Source organism: Typopeltis vanoorti, chromosome 12, assembly GCF_054136105.1.
Source record: "Typopeltis vanoorti isolate ZY-2024b chromosome 12, IOZ_Tvanoo_1.0, whole genome shotgun sequence".
In the NCBI taxonomy this organism is placed as follows: Eukaryota; Metazoa; Arthropoda; class Arachnida; order Uropygi; family Thelyphonidae; genus Typopeltis; species Typopeltis vanoorti.
In genome coordinates, this window is record NC_143560.1 from 29,868,726 (window position 1) to 29,886,846 (window position 18,121).

The 18,121-nt window shown below is 33.5% G+C and overlaps 1 protein-coding gene across 2 annotated transcripts in view; it reads left to right on the forward strand.

Moving 5' to 3' along the window:
* SWIP (strumpellin and WASH-interacting protein) overlaps positions 1-18,121 on the forward strand; it is a 557,147-nt gene that overhangs the window by 407,541 nt on the left and 131,485 nt on the right. For both annotated transcript variants that reach the window (XM_090402140.1, XM_090402141.1), the window contains one exon: positions 7,607-7,651. In XM_090402140.1, coding sequence (XP_090258266.1) covers positions 7,607-7,651 — 45 coding nt within the window. The remainder of the gene's footprint in view (positions 1-7,606; positions 7,652-18,121) is intronic.

Genomic DNA, 18,121 nt, shown 5'->3' on the forward strand with positions numbered 1-18,121 from the left:
GACTCACCCGGAGATCAATATTGGAAGATAGTCATACTCAGAAGTGACTGATGACATTCTTAATTTATACATAGCATATACTAGAGATTTGTTGTTTTAAGGATACTTGCGACATAAGACTGAATGATATAATCACGTAATCACAAGAAAGATATTTATTTAACCAAATATTTCGGTCTGGAAATAGCAGACCATCGTCGGTGGTATTACAAGAACAGTTTAAAAAATATACAAGCTAGAATACTAACAATAGATTGTTGAAATTAGAACATGCCGCGTGATGTTATATCACTAAGTATGAAACGAAATATTTTGAAGTAGAAACATGATTGAATTTGCTATTAAAAAAAAAAAAAAAAAAAAAAAAAAAAAAAATTAATGAGTAATCTTGATTAGGCTTTCCCAGATTTTTGATATAGATATGCAGTCATTACGATTCAGGTTGGGATGATGGAGCAAGGCCTCCACGCTTTCCTTGAACAAACGTTCGAACCTATAACGGGATCTATGTAAGAGGCGCGTTTTGGACCAAAGGATGCTGTGGTCAGTTTCAATCCCGTGTTGAGCCAAACCAGACTTTTCAGGTTTATTGTGAAGAATGGATGATTGATGTTCTTGGATTCTTTTTTCAAGAGAACGTCCAGTCTGTCCAAAGTAAGAGAGATCACAGTTGCAAGGAATTTGATAAACTCCAGGAAGAGATAAAGTTGAGCGTTTGTCTTTAGGAGAAGGAAAATGAGAAGACAATTTGTTAATAGGAGAATACGTAGCTGTTAAATCATATTTCTTCAAAATTCTTGCGATAGGTTCTGAAATACCGGAGATATAAGGAATAGGTACTCGACGTATTGAATCTTTGTTGTTTTGTGGAGGATTATAAGATGTAAGAAGACGTTGAATACTTTTTTCAGAAAAGCCATTGAGTTTCATGTGTTGCTGGATAGTAGAAAGTTCTTTCTGTAGATAATCAAAAGTAGAACAATTAGTTTTGGCTCTTTTGATGAGACATTTTATAATTCCTGTTTTATGACATGGATGATGGGCTGATTCTTTCAGAATATAACGACCTGTGAATGTTGGTTTCCTGTATACTGTAGTTGTAAGAATATTTGAAGATGATCGGATGAGGAGAACGTCTAAAAAAGATAACTGGTTGTTTTCTTCTAATTCCATAGTAAACTTTATGCGATGATGTAAGGAATTAATACTGTTTAAAAAGGAAGATAAAGTGTTTTTACTGTGAGGCCAAATAGCAAATATGTCACCTATATATCTTACCCAAAAAGATGGTAGAGGGAAACTAGATGTGAAGAGGACTTTTTCTAAATGTTCCAAATAAAAGTTGGCTAAAGCTGGAGAAAGAGGACTTCCTATGGCTGTTCCTTCTACTTGGCTATAAAATTTGTTTTGACATATGAAATAACCAGAATGTATAACGAAATCGAATAGTTTTATAATATCTTGAGGAAAGATGTCAACAAGTAGTTTTAAAGTTTCCTTAAGAGGTACATTGGTGTATAAAGATTCTAAATCTGGGAAAGCCTAATCAAGATTACTCATTAATTTTTTTTTTTTTTTTTTTTTTTTTTTTTTTTTTTTTTTTTAAATAGCAAATTCAATCATGTTTCTACTTCAAAATATTTCGTTTCATACTTAGTGATATAACATCACGCGGCATGTTCTAATTTCAACGATCTATTGTTAGTATTCTAGCTTGTATATTTTTTAAACTGTTCTTGTAATACCACCGACGATGGTCTGCTATTTCCAGACCGAAATATTTGGTTAAATAAATATCTTTCTTGTGATTACGTGATTATATCATTCAGTCTTATGTCGCAAGTATCCTTAAAACAACAAATTCTTATCCTTCACGGGGAAAATGCTACCAAAATAACTGGTAAATTAGGAAAACTTTCAGTTATACAAGGTAGGTTACGAGCAAAGATTAATTTCTTAAAAAAGTGCCGCGACAACAAGATTATTCCCAATTTCGCTAAGATTAAAGAAACAATAAAATCTCCTGGAGCTCATAATATTTACCGGAACACAAGTTTATCTCTAATCCGTAATCAACTTAAAGCTGCTAAACGTGATCTTGCTATTCACAGTCATCAGACTTCTGATTTACGCACCTATATATCCACAAATTTGGATCCACATCTTTCTCACATAGTTCTAAATGTAGCTAAACGTTCTACTCAACGTGCTTATAATAAACTAAGTCAACATCTTAACCGTAAATATGAGGCTCTTTCGTCTAAACAATCCAAGCCATTCATAACTCCAGATAATTGGATTGTAAATATATCCGGACGTCCTTTGACTAAAAGCGAAACCCTCATCCTTTCAAAAGGACATGATTTTTCTATTGTTCCAAATAAAATACCATATCTAGATTTCCTAGTTAACATTGAAAGGAATCTTAATCATCTAACCAGCGATAAAGCTAATGCTCTTCGCCTAGAAGTCGCTTCTTCTCTACTTAAGGCTAAACTTCCTCCTTCTAACATATCTCCTTCTGAAATGAAATCTTTACAGTCCTTGAGAAAAAATAATCACCTCATTATCACTAAAGCTGACAAGGGAAAAGCAACAGTAGTTATGGACTCAGTAAATTACAGAAGAAAACTTTCTCTTTTGCTTCGAGATCGCTCCACATATCAAGAAATTGATTATAATCCAACCAACAGACAACTAAAGAAATTAAATTCTCTCCTTGATGAAGTCATCAGTTTGGATAAAGACACAATTGAAAGACTTAAAACTCATTTTGCAAGACCTCCTAGATTTTATGGCCTTCCAAAAATCCATAAGATTGACTATCCTCTTCGTCCAATAGTAGATTGCATTGATTCTCCTACTTACCGTATAGCCAAATATCTAGCTAAATTACTGAAATCTTACATTGGCAACTCTAGTTCTTTTTTAAAAAACTCCTCAGATTTCTTAGAAAAATTAAAAGATGTCTCATTACAACCTACAGATCTTATGGTTAGTTTTGATATAGAATCTTTATACACCAATGTACCTCTTAAGGAAACTTTAAAACTACTTGCTGACATCTTTCCTCAAGATATTATAAAACTATTCGATTTCGTTATACATTCTGGTTATTTCATATGTCAAAACAAATTTTATAGCCAAGTAGAAGGAACAGCCATGGGAAGTCCTCTTTCTCCAGCTTTAGCCAACTTTTATTTGGAACATTTAGAAAAAGTCCTCTTCACATCTAGTTTCCCTCTACCATCTTTTTGGGTAAGATATATAGATGACATATTTGCTATTTGGCCTCACAGTAAAAACACTTTATCTTCCTTTTTAAACAGTATTAATTCCTTACATCATCGCATAAAGTTTACTATGGAATTAGAAGAAAACAACCAGTTATCTTTTTTAGACGTTCTCCTCATCCGATCATCTTCAAATATTCTTACAACTACAGTATACAGGAAACCAACATTCACAGGTCGTTATATTCTGAAAGAATCAGCCCATCATCCATGTCATAAAACAGGAATTATAAAATGTCTCATCAAAAGAGCCAAAACTAATTGTTCTACTTTTGATTATCTACAGAAAGAACTTTCTACTATCCAGCAACACATGAAACTCAATGGCTTTTCTGAAAAAAGTATTCAACGTCTTCTTACATCTTATAATCCTCCACAAAACAACAAAGATTCAATACGTCGAGTACCTATTCCTTATATCTCCGGTATTTCAGAACCTATCGCAAGAATTTTGAAGAAATATGATTTAACAGCTACGTATTCTCCTATTAACAAATTGTCTTCTCATTTTCCTTCTCCTAAAGACAAACGCTCAACTTTATCTCTTCCTGGAGTTTATCAAATTCCTTGCAACTGTGATCTCTCTTACTTTGGACAGACTGGACGTTCTCTTGAAAAAAGAATCCAAGAACATCAATCATCCATTCTTCACAATAAACCTGAAAAGTCTGGTTTGGCTCAACACGGGATTGAAACTGACCACAGCATCCTTTGGTCCAAAACGCGCCTCTTACATAGATCCCGTTATAGGTTCGAACGTTTGTTCAAGGAAAGCGTGGAGGCCTTGCTCCATCATCCCAACCTGAATCGTAATGACTGCATATCTATATCAAAAATCTGGGAAAGCCTAATCAAGATTACTCATTAATTTTTTTTTTTTTTTTTTTTTTTTAATAGCAAATTCAATCATGTTTCTACTTCAAAATATTTCGTTTCATACTTAGTGATATAACATCACGCGGCATGTTCTAATTTCAACGATCTATTGTTAGTATTCTAGCTTGTATATTTTTTAAACTGTTCTTGTAATACCACCGACAATGGTCTGCTATTTCCAGACCGAAATATTTGGTTAAATAAATATCTTTCTTGTGATTACGTGATTATATCATTCATATACTAGAGATATCAAATTCAAACTAGGTTATAGGATGTGACCTTCACCTGCAGGTGACCATGAAATAAACCTATTATTTATTTTTTAAGAAAATTTCTGGTTTTACCTATTAAAGTTTCAGCATACCCAACTTCAGTTTTGCCATTCAAAATAGAGTGAAATGAATAGTATTGCTGCCTTTTTCTGATCTTGGGCAAGAAAGACATCAGAAGAGTCGGTAAATAGCTTGGATACTGATAAGAATTCTTCTGATGTCTTTTTTGACCCAAGACCAGAGAAAGGAATGAAGTGAGCTTGTCTTGGTATAGTAGGAATTGATAAGATCTATTTATCTACATAACAATTAAGGAAAAGAATGATGCCAGGATGTTAGCCTTATCTTTGGTGATGCCCAGCACTGATCCCATCTGTGTGTGTGTGTGTAAATTACCTCCTGGTGTAACCCTACCAGGAGGTAATTTATTTCCTACATGCTCCATTGCATACAATGCATATATTACATGTAACTTTCAAGTATTGATTAACATATATATTTTTACATTTATATTTATGTATTCCGACGTTTACTTCCATATTTATATTTATGTTTTTATATATGCATATATTTACAGTGTATAATTCACACAATATCAATAATTTAGTTACATTACAACGACTGGAAGTTGATCTTATTAGCAAAATTAATTAATTATGAGTATTAATTTGAATAATTATCCAAAAGTATAAGTCTCTGTTTTGACACTGGTCACTTGACTCCAGAAGTGGTGATAATGTGTTTATTAGGGGCATCCGGATGTAGTCCAGTAGCTGACAGTCGTAAACATGATCGACAGCCTGTTGAAGGAATGCGTTAGCAGAGCTAATCTCAGGTAGTATGGTCACTTAAACAGAATGGGCGAGGAAAGATTAGCAAAACAAGTGTCCTTTGCCAGTTTGGGAGGAAAACGACCCAGAGGAAGACCAAGATATAGGTGGATTGATACGGTACAAAGTGCCATAGACAATAGAAATACAAGATCTGGTAATGTTGGAGGTTTGACAAGTAACAGACTGATTTGGAGGAAAATTGTAGATAGGAAGTTAGTAATGATGTAAATTTTTCATGTAGTACTATCATATCCTGTATACCCCTTGAGGGTACATGGCAGGAATTTGATGATGATAAAACTGATTTTGTGCATCGATTTATTACTATGGATGAGACTTGGATTTACCAGTACACACCAGAATCCAAACAGAAAACAGTGGACAGAAGTTGGTTGTTCAGCACCAAAGAAGACAAAGTCATGTCATCGGTGTTTTGTGATGCCAAAGGCATTTTGTTTATTAATTATCTTGAAAAGGGTAAAACAATAACCAGGGAATATTATTCCAATCTTTTAACCAGACTAGATGAAAAAATTCATAAGAAAAGACTTGGTTTGCAGAAGAAATTCTGCCTATTCCCCACATTTGGTTCCCTCTGACTTCTATTTCTTCACAAAACTAAAACTTTTCCTCTCTGGTCAGCGTTTTTCTTTGAATCAAGAGGTGATTGCAACTGAAGAGGGGTATTTTTCAGATCTTACTGAGAATCACTACAAGGATGGGATAATAGCCCTGAAGCATTGCTGGAATAAATGTATTTAGTCTTAAGGGAGATCATGTTGAAAAATAAAAATAATTTTGAAATTGTAAATTCATTTTTTCATTGTTAGGCCGAGAACTTTTCAGACCACCCATGTACAAGGAAAATCATTGTATTAACATCAAGTACTTCACCAATAAAACCAATCTAAACATATTTGTAAAAGCATTAAAAAGAGAATTTGCCTGCCTAATCTCAAAGCATCGCTTTGATGGTATCAGAAACAGCTCAGCTTAGACAAAAACCTAGCCATCTCAGCATTAGCACAAGCTGATATAGATTTCCTTGCTTCTGAGCCAGCCTTAAAAATACCAAGGTTTTAATACAGAGCTTATAAATATTTTACCAAAACAAGTTACCATAAGGTGCTTTGACATTATTAAATAAAAATCTCAGGATGAGAGATAGATGTAGAAAGTTTTTTACCTTGGGTATAATATACGTTAAAGATACCAAACTATTTTAAACCTGGTTTTAATCCATTTCCCAAGTAAGCAAACAGACAAAGTCAAGTTTGCGCATGCAAATAGTGCAAGTCTGGGTGACCCCACACGTAGTGCAAGTCTTAGGCAACTCGTGGTAAAGGTGAAATAAGCTCTGATCTTGGCTCCCACTGATGAGACCTCAATAAAGGTCGAAACCGGTCTAGGTAGTGGCCCCTTGCCTTTAATACATAGCATCATACATCTCCTTAAGGAGATATGCTTTGCATTAAGGATAAATACCAAGAATAGTGATCAGAGCTTATTCCACCTTTACCACGAGTTACCTAAGACTTGCACTAGCGGGTCACCTAGACTTGCACTACGTGTGGGGTCACCCAGACTTGCACTACTTGCAGGCACAAACTAGACTTTGTCTATTTGTTTACTTGGAAAATGGATTAAAACCAGGTTTAAAATAGCTTGGTATCTTTAATGTATATTATACCCAAGGTAAAAAACTTTCTAATATATATATATATATATATATATATGGGATAAATCTGAAAACATTTTTTGCTGCAGTGATGAGTTTGAAAGGAAAATCGTGGAGTCCAGGGAAATCCTCCTTAATCCTGAACATTTGAACAACAATTTGAGTTACAACGTCCCTGATAGCCATGCTGCAGTTGTTCAATACTGGCGTTCACGAGAACTTTCAAGTTCGCATGCAACAAACAATAGTGCATTAGATAGAACAACTTGAAAAATACAACGTTTTTGTGTCAATTATGTATTGCATTTTTTGCCTGTAATTCTCAGTTTTTTGTAACTTCAATTTTTATTACTGTGTTCTACCTTTAGTGGATACCTGAAGAAGGCTGTAAAAGGCTGAAACTAGTTGTATCATTTTCATTAAAACTTCATATTTTATCTCGGTTTAAGTCATTAAATATTTATTCTTTAAAAAAAAAAAAAAAAAAAAAAAAAATATATATATATATATATATATATGAGTGACTACAGTAGTGTGATAAGGCAGTACCATTTGAAAAGACCAAACGGTTGCTATCTTTAATATGATTGATGAAATAATAAAGCATATTCACAAGCTTTTCCTGTAGATGCATGTTTTTATTTTTTATAGGATTTGAAGTATTTTAAAGAAAACAAAACTCAGAATAATCAAAAAGTAAGTTGTTTCATATTCATTTTAAAATACCAGCTTTCCTGAAAATGTTCATGTCCTTAAGTTAATATGAGAAACCTTTTAAGTCTTTTTGAGATAATTTTGTTATTTTAGAGCATCAGTATACCATTTCCTTTAGCTGACAGTAGAACATATAGTCTGAGATTGTGTGCCCTTTATAATAACGCATAATGATTACTTGAAAGTTCGTATACTGTTTTATTTTATTAGATACTTTTTCTTTTTAACCTTTAATTAGTCGTATGGGGTTTATTTGATCCCAGCCATCATTCAATTTCAATTTCTGACAAAACCAATGACAGATTTTTGTTGCAATTTCAAGTAGCTGAGTTTCTTGTTGTTCCTGCACCAATGCCGGCTGTTGGCGCAATCAGTTGTGAGTAAGGCGTGATTTCTGATGTTCTGACCCCATATGACTACTTACATGAGTATTTTTTGAGTGATATATGTTTTTATTTCTGGATATTCCTGGGGCCACTGTGTAATATATCCAAGATCAAAGGATCATAAAAACAAGGACAAAGTGAGAAAAATGTCTGAGCTTTTGTTGCAGTGAGGATTCTACAGTAAGATACAATAATTCTATGGAAAAATAAGACTAAATGAAAATGTTAATAATTAATATAAAAATAAAGCAATATTAATGATTTGTTTATTTACTCACCATAATCAACCTTATAATAAATAAAAACATTTCATGAGAAATTAAAGAAATATCATAACTTTAATTTTGAGGTCAAATAAGCCCCATGCGACTAATTATCTAGCAAAAAAAAAGTGCAACTAATTAAGGGTTAAAATGCATTTTGATATATGTCTGGCTTAAAGGAAGGTTTGGTAAGTTAAAAAAAATTTTTTTTTTCTTTTTCACTTACAGACAATTATGACAGTTATAAATTACAACACAGTCTGGTTATAAGGAAGAATATTTAATAGAAAACAAATTAACAGTTTTATTTTTTCCAAGTCTCATGAACATTTTTTGTGTTAGTAGAAAAAGTTCACAAGCATAGAATTGGAATAGCAATTTAAATTCACATAACAGAGATGTAATACACTGAAACTGAAGTTGAGTGTGGTCTAATCTATGATAAAAGTTCATCATCAAATTCATGAAAAGTACCCTCAGGGAGAGGGGGGGGGTGTACAGGATATTATCACTGTACCAATGAAAAATTTAAATCATTCTTAACTTTTTATCAGCAAATTTCCACCCAATTATTCTATTATATGTCAGGACTCCAATATTCAAAATATGTCAGATCTCATATTTTAGTGTTCTTAGGCACTTCTTAGCATATCAATCTACGTAGATAATGGACTTCCTCTGGGTCTTCTTCCTGTCAAAAAAAAAAAAAAAAAAAAAGTTTTGCTAATCTTTTCTCTGCCATTCTGTTTAAGTGACCTTACCATCTTAGATTGGCTCTGTCCTCACATTTCAGAATGTTAGTAGCAAGTTCTTTCTTATTATCCTCATTTTTTATATGATTCTGCTACTGATGTTCTCTCTCTTAATTTTTCTAAGAGATGTGGTCTCTAGTCATCTTTAATTAGTTGTTTTACTTCTAACCCAGTTCTCAGATCCATAATTACTACTAGTTCAGTGTTTTGACTAATTTTTCTCTTATTTTATATAAATTTATTTATTTGACTCCCAATTATACACGTTTTACATATTCTGTTTTCTATGTCCATATTTAATTTGCTATCTTCACTAAAAATCATACCCAAATAGCTAAAATTCTTTAGAAATTTGTTTGTTCTATAGCTTCTATTCAGAATACAGTTAATGTTTGAAAATTTTTTCCCCCATAATGCATAACATTATACGCATGCAAGGAGATGTGCTTTGCATTATGGGATACTAAAGAAAATGATGAGAACTTAGTCCACCTTTGCCATGAGTTGCCCCAGTTCTGAAGATACTTCAGGTGCAAACTTTGTTTGCACCTGAAGTCCAAGTGTAAACTTGGATAAAGGATTAAACTAAATATATAATTTAAAGTTAATGTTTGTTGAAAATGGTGTAGAGCTTGCATTTATTAGTATTCTGGCTGTGTTTTCAGATGTCTTGTATTAAAAATGATGGTACACATGATCAGAGTTCATTAGCCCTAAATGAGAAAAGGATAATTGCATTTACAATTAAATAAAAATAATAAATAAAACATTACCAATAATGTCCTGAAATTAACAGAGCAACCAAAAAAAAAAAAAAGCTTTAGTCATTTCAATTTATGGAGAAGAGTTTCACAGTACTCTTTTTAGATACATTTCTACAAAAGAATTAGCTTCTGTTGAGAACTTTTGTGTTATGCAGTCTTAAAATTTTCTACAGATTCAGAACCAGAAAGATTTGTCATTGCAGAGTAAGAATGGTATGCCATTTAATAAGTATAGAGCATCTCACACACTCCTGGATGTGATAAAGGATGGAGTTTATCTTTAGATGAGCAGATAAGAGTCACTAGTTTGATATACAACTCGAACAATGTGAAGCTTGTATTTATTAAGCACTCTAGCTCTCTTTTTATCTGTATCCTTGATATAAGGAATGATAACATTTTGGCTGTGGTCTTATCTATTAGTGTGTATTATTAGGAAAGGAGAGATGATAGGACTTTTTAGGGAGGAGGTATAGCCATTTGTTAAAATTGTGTAGCAAGGAAAGGTGAGGTCAGTGGCAAGGGCAGTGTCATTGGAAAAAATACCTTAACTTTCTGTGTTAGCGTTTTAAGGATCATACTAGGACTGGATGACAGTGTGATTGTTTGTGTAAAAATCTTCCGGTGTCTGTGTTAGCTTCCTATCAAATGAAAAAAAAGATTGTTAACCAATTTGACAAGCATGAAACTAATGTATCCAGAAAGGGCAAGCAGCTATATAATTCTTTTTCTATTGTGAAGTGGATTTTTGAATATTGTTTATTTAAATGTGTTGTCAAGATCATGGAGCCAAGTTGCAAATGCATAAGTAGCCAGATTACAGATTTGAGGGCTCTATGCAGAAATTGTTCAAAGGTGAAGAAAGGGTGACATCCCATTGCTATTCCATCCAGTTGTTTTTATATATTTGCAAATTTGAATAATTCAGATATGGCTTGGAGGAAATGAGACTTTATCAAACCAAAGATGGTGCACCAGCCTGGTTGGCTGAGTGGTTAGTGTATTCACTCTCCAGCCAAAAGGCCGCAGGTTCAAATCCCGCCGTGGGCATGGATGTTTGTGATTGTCTGTGAAAATACTAGTTGTGGTGGTGGTCAGTAGATGGCGATGGTGTAGATGATAATTGTAGTTGCAGTTCGTTGTGGTTGGTGAATTAGCGGTGGAGACAGAGTTGCAGAGTGGGTGCCCTCCCTCAATGAGCCATTGGACTCCCTGGAGGTGTCATGTAATAATAATAATAATAAATAAATATTGAAGCAATGTTAATGCTAATCATGATTTCTGAAGTTAATATAGTTTTAAATGAACAGTATTTTTTTTTTTTTCCAAAGGAAAGAGTGTTACTTGTGTGTTTAGGGTGGGAGGGGGATTAGTGCAGGATTTTACCAACTGTTTAGCAAATTTATATGTAAGACTGCATCCTATCCTCAGTTGGGTGGGGGGGGGGATATCAAGTTAGTGAATTTTTGATGCTCTGTATAGCCTTATTCATTCTATATGAAAAGATTTGAGCTTGTTAACAAAATCCTTTGTGTACTTTTTTTGTAATTTAGAAACTTTAAATTTGATATGTAGAATTATCTTGCAGAATAGTAGCAATACCTTCACCTGCTTTTGTTATAAGTCTTGTTGTTATTGTATAGCATTTTTAAGGCTGTTATTTATAAAAAAAAATATATATATATATTGGCTGTTATGGTAGATAGATCTTATATCCCATGTCAACATATGCTATTATTTCCAATTTCAATGCTAGCCTAGGTGTGACAGGAATCAAATTCAAATATGACAGAAATCAAAGTCAAAATAGGAAAGTTTTGACTTTGATTAAGCAAGAGTTGACATCTTCCATTAAGGTTCTTCTTGATTATTCTGCAATTGAGCAGGTTCTTCTTTTAGTAGCAGAAACTTTCCTTCCACTCTCTTCCGTTCTGAGCCTTCTCTTTCAAGGTTGTGTATCTGTCTCCATTCAGCATGTCATCTAGCATCGTTTTCCTTACTCTTCCTCTGGGTCTTTTCCCGTTTATTTTTCCTTCGATGGTATCGCTGATGATTCCTTCCCTCTCAGAATATGTCCGATCCAGTTTCCCATGCTTCTTTTTATCCTCCTTAACAGACTTCTTTCTTCTTCTTCTACTCTTTTTAAGACCTCTTCATTAGTTATTTTATCTGCTCATTTGATTTTTTCCATCCTTCTCCAAATCCACATCTCAAAACTTTCCAAAATCTTAATTTCTTCTTTCTTCAGTGTCCAAGTTTCAGCTGCATAGAGGACAACACTCCACACATAAGAGTTTATTAGTCTTTTCTTTAGGTTTCTATCCATTTTACTTCTGAATAAATTCCATTTTCTATTAAAGGCATCTCTTCCCATTGCTGTTCTTGCTTTTATGTCACTTTTACATCTTCCATCATGCATCTTCCATCTTCCATCTGCTAATAACACTTCCTAGATATTTAAATGTCTTTACTTGATTCAATTTTTCCCCATTTATTCTGATATCCATATTTGCCTATTTCCTTGCTATTTTCATTATCTTTGTTTTTCTGATGTTAATTTTCATTCCATAATTGATACAGGATTCCAGTTATCTATTCAACAGATGTTGTAGTCCTGTTTCAGTGTTTGATAATAATGCCTTGTCATCTGCATATCTTATTGCAAATATCTGTCTACCTCCAATCTTTATTCCTTCTTCGGAATTCTCCAGTGCTTCTTTTAACATTGCTTCAGAATACATGTTAAACAAAATTGGTGACAGGGAACAGCCTTGTCTTGCTTCTCATCCAATGCTACCTGGTTCTGTTCTACCATATATGTCTCTCACCATGGCAATTTGTCCCATATATAGTGAAATAATTAGCCTTCTGTCTTTCCAAACTATACCAATCTTTTCCATTACTTCCGCTGTCTTATCCCATATTACAAAGTCAAAAGCTTTGTCAAAATCTATATAACAGATATTAACTTCTTTATTCACTTCCAGACTTCTTTCACTTACTATTCTTAACAGTCCAATCGCATCTCTTGTTCCCCTACCCTTCCTGAAACCAAACTGATCTTCTCCAAGAAATTCTTCCACTTTAGATGCAATTCTTCGTGTTAAGATTCTTAAGTATTTTGATGTATGGGAAATGAGGCTTATTGTTCTAAAATCCTTGCAGTTCACTGCATTACTTTTCTTTGGTATAGGTATAAATATTAAGATCATAAAATCTTTTGGTAGTTCTCCTTTGTTATAAATTAAATTATTATTTTGGTTATTTCTTCGATTTCTTTCTTCTGAAGTTGAATTCTGCAGGTATTTCATCTATTCCTTCTGCCTTTCCACATTTTATTCTTTAATAGCCATTTCTACTTCTGTCTTCAAAATCTCTGGGCCTAGATCATCTTCATTTACCTTTTTTAGTCATTTGGTCCATTTTCCTTGTCATGTAGATCTTCAATGTATTCCTTACATCTCATTAAGATTTTATCTTCTTCAGTTATGATTTCTCCTATTCTTATTTTCTATGCCTCTAGCTTGAATTCCATTTCTCTTGTGATTCATGCTTCTTGCTTTTTCATATAAAAGATCATACTTTTCCTCTCTCATAATTTTCCATTTCTTCACATTGTTTTTTAAGGCAGTCTTCTCTACTTCTTTCTGCTTCCCTTCTCAATTTGTCATTCAGGGTTCTATATTGTATTTTCCCATCTAGGATGTCTTTATTTTTCCATTTTCTTCTTTCTTCCATTAGAGAAATTATCTCATTAGTTATCCGAGGTTTTTTTATTCTTTTAGCTTTTGCATATCCAATTTCTTCTGCAATCCTCTTTATTTTTTCTTTAACTTGTTCCCATTTCTTTTCTGGATCTTCAGTTTTGACAAAACTTGTTTCCTCTAATTCTTTCTCCAATCTATTTCCAAATTCCTTGGTATTTTTTAATTTCTCTAAGTTCCATTTTTTCCTTTTAATAGTTTCTTTTATTTTCTTTAGTTTCACATTTATTTCTATGAATAGTAGGTTGTGGTCAGAGTAAATATCAGCTCCAGGATATGTGCAGCAATTTTTTACATTATTCTTGTATCTTTGCTTTACTATAATGTAATCAGTTTGATATTTTTCCGTATCTCCTGGTTAAGGTTAGGGATGATAAATTCACAGCAATGGGATCTTCATACAGTTGTGGTCTACCTATTTGTGCACTGTAGTAAGACTTCAGGTGCCAGCTTTTAATTTTTTTGAATTCATTATTTGCCGCAGCTTTGGAGATATTGAAAAAGACTGTCCACAGTTCAGTATTTCATACAATTCCTCATGCACAGTATTGATAGCTGTATTTATTTTTGAAAGCTCTGCTTGATAAGAGTTGATTTACTCCTGTATTAGTGTTAGGCTAGCCTCTTTGTAAATGCATTGGACCTTGGCCAAATGAAACTTTTGTTTTAATCTGACACAGTTATGTCAGATTAAAACAAATTAGTGTCTTGGCATCTTTTTAAGAAGGCAAACCTGTTAAGTTGCCTTGCTAAATTCAGTTTCCACTTACTGAATTGCTATGCTTTTGCTTGCGATATTATCTGTGTGAAGTATCTTCAGATGTGTAGATAAGAGTATATGTTGGCAGTTGTCCATCTGTAGTCTTGTAATTAACTCATATCATGAATGAACAAAATAAATATGATAATTATTTATTACTATAGCTACTAATATGTTGCTGGTTTTATATCCACCTCTATCATCAAAACATAAATAGTTTGTCACAAATACTAATACACCAAGAAGAAAGTTTAAATTACTGAAAAAAGTTGCATCTTTCTGCAAAGAATTTGTTAACAAATTATTCTGAAGTTTCATTCTGTTGCTAATTTTTATTATTAAACAGCCACTATCCTAAAATACACTTCAGAACGGAAGTCTGTCTGCCATTAGTCACATGCCTTTCAAATGGTTTATAATCTTTGTCTGTTTGTATAAAGCCTGTACACACAGGTTTTACACATGCCTGCACACACTGAAAAATATTTACCCAAGAATTTACACTATGGAGTCCAACAATATGGCATTAAAACCTTAACGCACTAATACATGAAATCAGAATAGTTTGTTTCAATGCTTTTGCCACTGAACTTGCCTACCCTTGCACATTTTTAGCCAGTGACTGTAACTCTCAAAACATAGATAAAATACTAAATGCCCTGTTATATCCCCTTAATACATGGGACCACAGAAGAACTGTTGCCATCTCTTATATCCTTATTTTCTTACATCTCTTAACATCTGAAAAGATAGACTGAATGCTTAATAAATATAAGCTCCACACTGCATGCAAACCATATATCAAACTAGCAGCCCTCATCTGTTCACCTTTATCACATCCAGGAGAGTATGATATCCTGTACTTGGGATCTGGTTTTCCATGGACACATAGGATCTATTGACATTTGCCTTTGAAAACATAAAAATACATTCACAGCCATTATTATTGCAGGTCAAGACTGGCAGACCCTGCTTTAGATATGCCTTCATATGAGCTTAGGTAGAAGAAAATCAGACTACTGTGCAGAAGTCATTATAGATCATTGAGACTATTTTCATTAGCATCTATGAAACATTCCCCAAAATTAAAATGTGTGACTATTAAATTTTCACAAATCTGGTAGAGAGTCATTTTCATCATAAAACATGTAAACTTCTCTCTATACAACAGATGATGCCAAATTAGGACTGCTAGCAGAGACCCTTGATTCAATAAGGCCCATTAATAACTGATTAGCAATCCCACTAATAACTGATTGTTAGAGTTCAATATTTTAGGCAGACCACTTACTGAAATGGAATTCATGGATTAGCAAAGTCTATGACTTTGCCTGTAACAGTTTGCTGTTATGAATTTGCTATATTATATAAATAGAGACTTACATCAATAATAGCAAATAAAATTTTCTTTGAAGTGACTTCTTTTTTAAATGTGATTTCCTTCTTTAAAGGTTGTAAACCTTAGTAATTTGGGTGGACCAGGGGTCAGATCACTCAAAAACATTACTCTAGAGACCAAATATTTTCAAGCCCACTAAATTATGTGGTGGTCTCAGAAGCATTGAAATTCATATTGTACATAAAAATATTCACGAATATCTGTTCCTGAGATTCAAACTCATGATCTGTTTGTTGGAGAGTGGAACTATCCACTTGCCCTCCAGGCCAGCAATTTAAAGCCAAGCATTTCACTTATACCATATTTAAATTCATGTCCCATCCTCCAGTATACCTCAACTGAATTTAAAGCACACTTCATTAGGAGGGAATAACAGCATCATTAATAGAATACTAATTTCCTAATTTGGATGTATGATATTGAAGATAATTTGAAGGAATATATCAAATTCTGCACTGTTTATGCCAAGTTGGGGAGAGCAGTAATAAATTAAACAGATCCAGAGGTTTGCAAGAGGATTTGATAAGACTGACATTGGGGGGAAAAAAATCATGGTTACCATCTGTTCCAACATTTCACAGCGTAAAGTGTCCGCACGGTTAGCCTAGTGGCTTTGCGCTTTGCAACCATGTGCCTTGGGAAGGAACGTCCTAGGTTTGATTCCCGTCAACGACGTGAGGAGCTTAAGGGTCTTCCTCAGCCATAGCCAAGTTAGCCGGTTTTGGGTGTGTACAGCAGGGTTTTTTCTGCCAGTTTATCTGGTGTTTTTCATCCTGCAAGCAGGCAAACCGGTCTGAGGACACATGGATTACAGTCAGAAATACTGACCAGCCATAGGTCTGATTCATCAGCCTATGCCGGTTCCGGAGCCCGGATAAAATTTGGGGAGACTAGATGGTACTGTGAACTCCCGTAAAAAGGGGGAACGCAGTATCATCACACGAAATTTTTTTTACAGCGTAAAGTTATGCATTTTGGATTGAAGACATTAACAGTTATACATTACATTGACAGGACTTCACTGCAAGAAATTGAGCCTAAGGATCTTAGTGTGATAGTAAAGAGAGAATTGAAATTCAGGAGACTTGCTAAAAAGTGGGACAAAAGAAAAGCTTAAAAAAATCACCCAGAAATCGAATCTCTCTGTCTCACTTAGTCTTTGTTATCTCTACTCCAAGCAGGAATAAGAAATGGGAAATGAAGTAGTGAAGAGAATTATTCAGAAGTAAACAAAATGGTAACAGTTTTATGGAATGCATACTCTGAGAAGATATTAAAGTTAAGTAGGTTGCAAAAGTTTGCTAATAGGTAGAATATTATAGAAACATAAAAATTAATAATATTTTATAGGATAGATGCAGAAGAAATTTTTCAATGCATCAGTAAGAAGAGAGAACAAGATCATTCCTGGAAATTGAGTGAGAGAGTGGTTAGCAAGGATGTAAGGACTGGATTGTTTTGGAGATTCATTGTAAGAATCCCACTAATGATATATCCCTCTCTCTCATAATGGGTCTCCTGTAGTGAATCCTAGGACTCTGTGGAGATTAATTATTATTATTATTATTACCCATGCTGACTTAGGTGAAATAATATTGAAATAGTCACAGAAAACTTTTATTACTTGTAAGGGACACTATTCACCATATGGTTGTAACATATCTCTAGAAACCACATCTGTAGCATAGTAAGGTAAGAAGGTACTGTCGTTTAGTTGAAAAGACCTGAATTTAAATCCCATCCAAAACATGAGGAACCTCTATAAGGGCATTGAAGGTGAGTTTGCTTGTATTGTGTGAGCATGTATGTGTGTTACAGGGGTTTTCTTCCCAGAAACTGGTTTGTTTGTTTATTTTATCCTGCAAAATGGGAAAGCTAACTAGAAAAGAAAACTTAAAACATAACATGATATATAATTCTCCTAGCTAAGACTATGACACTGTGATATTTTATCTGTTATATTAGGCTTCAGCCATAATTCTCTCTCTCTAAACTCTATCTTTAGTGATCCTGTTCAGTTTTAAATTAATAACTAAATAAACTCTTAAATGAAACCACTTCTTAGAATAGTGGGTTAAACAAAAAGTACATGAGCATTATGTTAAACCTTCAAGCATCTATGCTTTACTAGAAATCCAAAGGGCTAATATTTTTCTCAATCCTTGTGGTAAATTATATATGTATGTTCTGATTTATAAATTGGCAAAACATTATTTCAGGCCGTCACTTAGTTCCCTCCCTCTGGTACATTAATTGATTTGGATCTAATCTTTTTACCAGTATTTTATTATCTGACATATTTGAACAAAAGAAAAAGGCTTTCCTGGTGATATTCTCAGATTATTTGAATTCACATTGCACTCA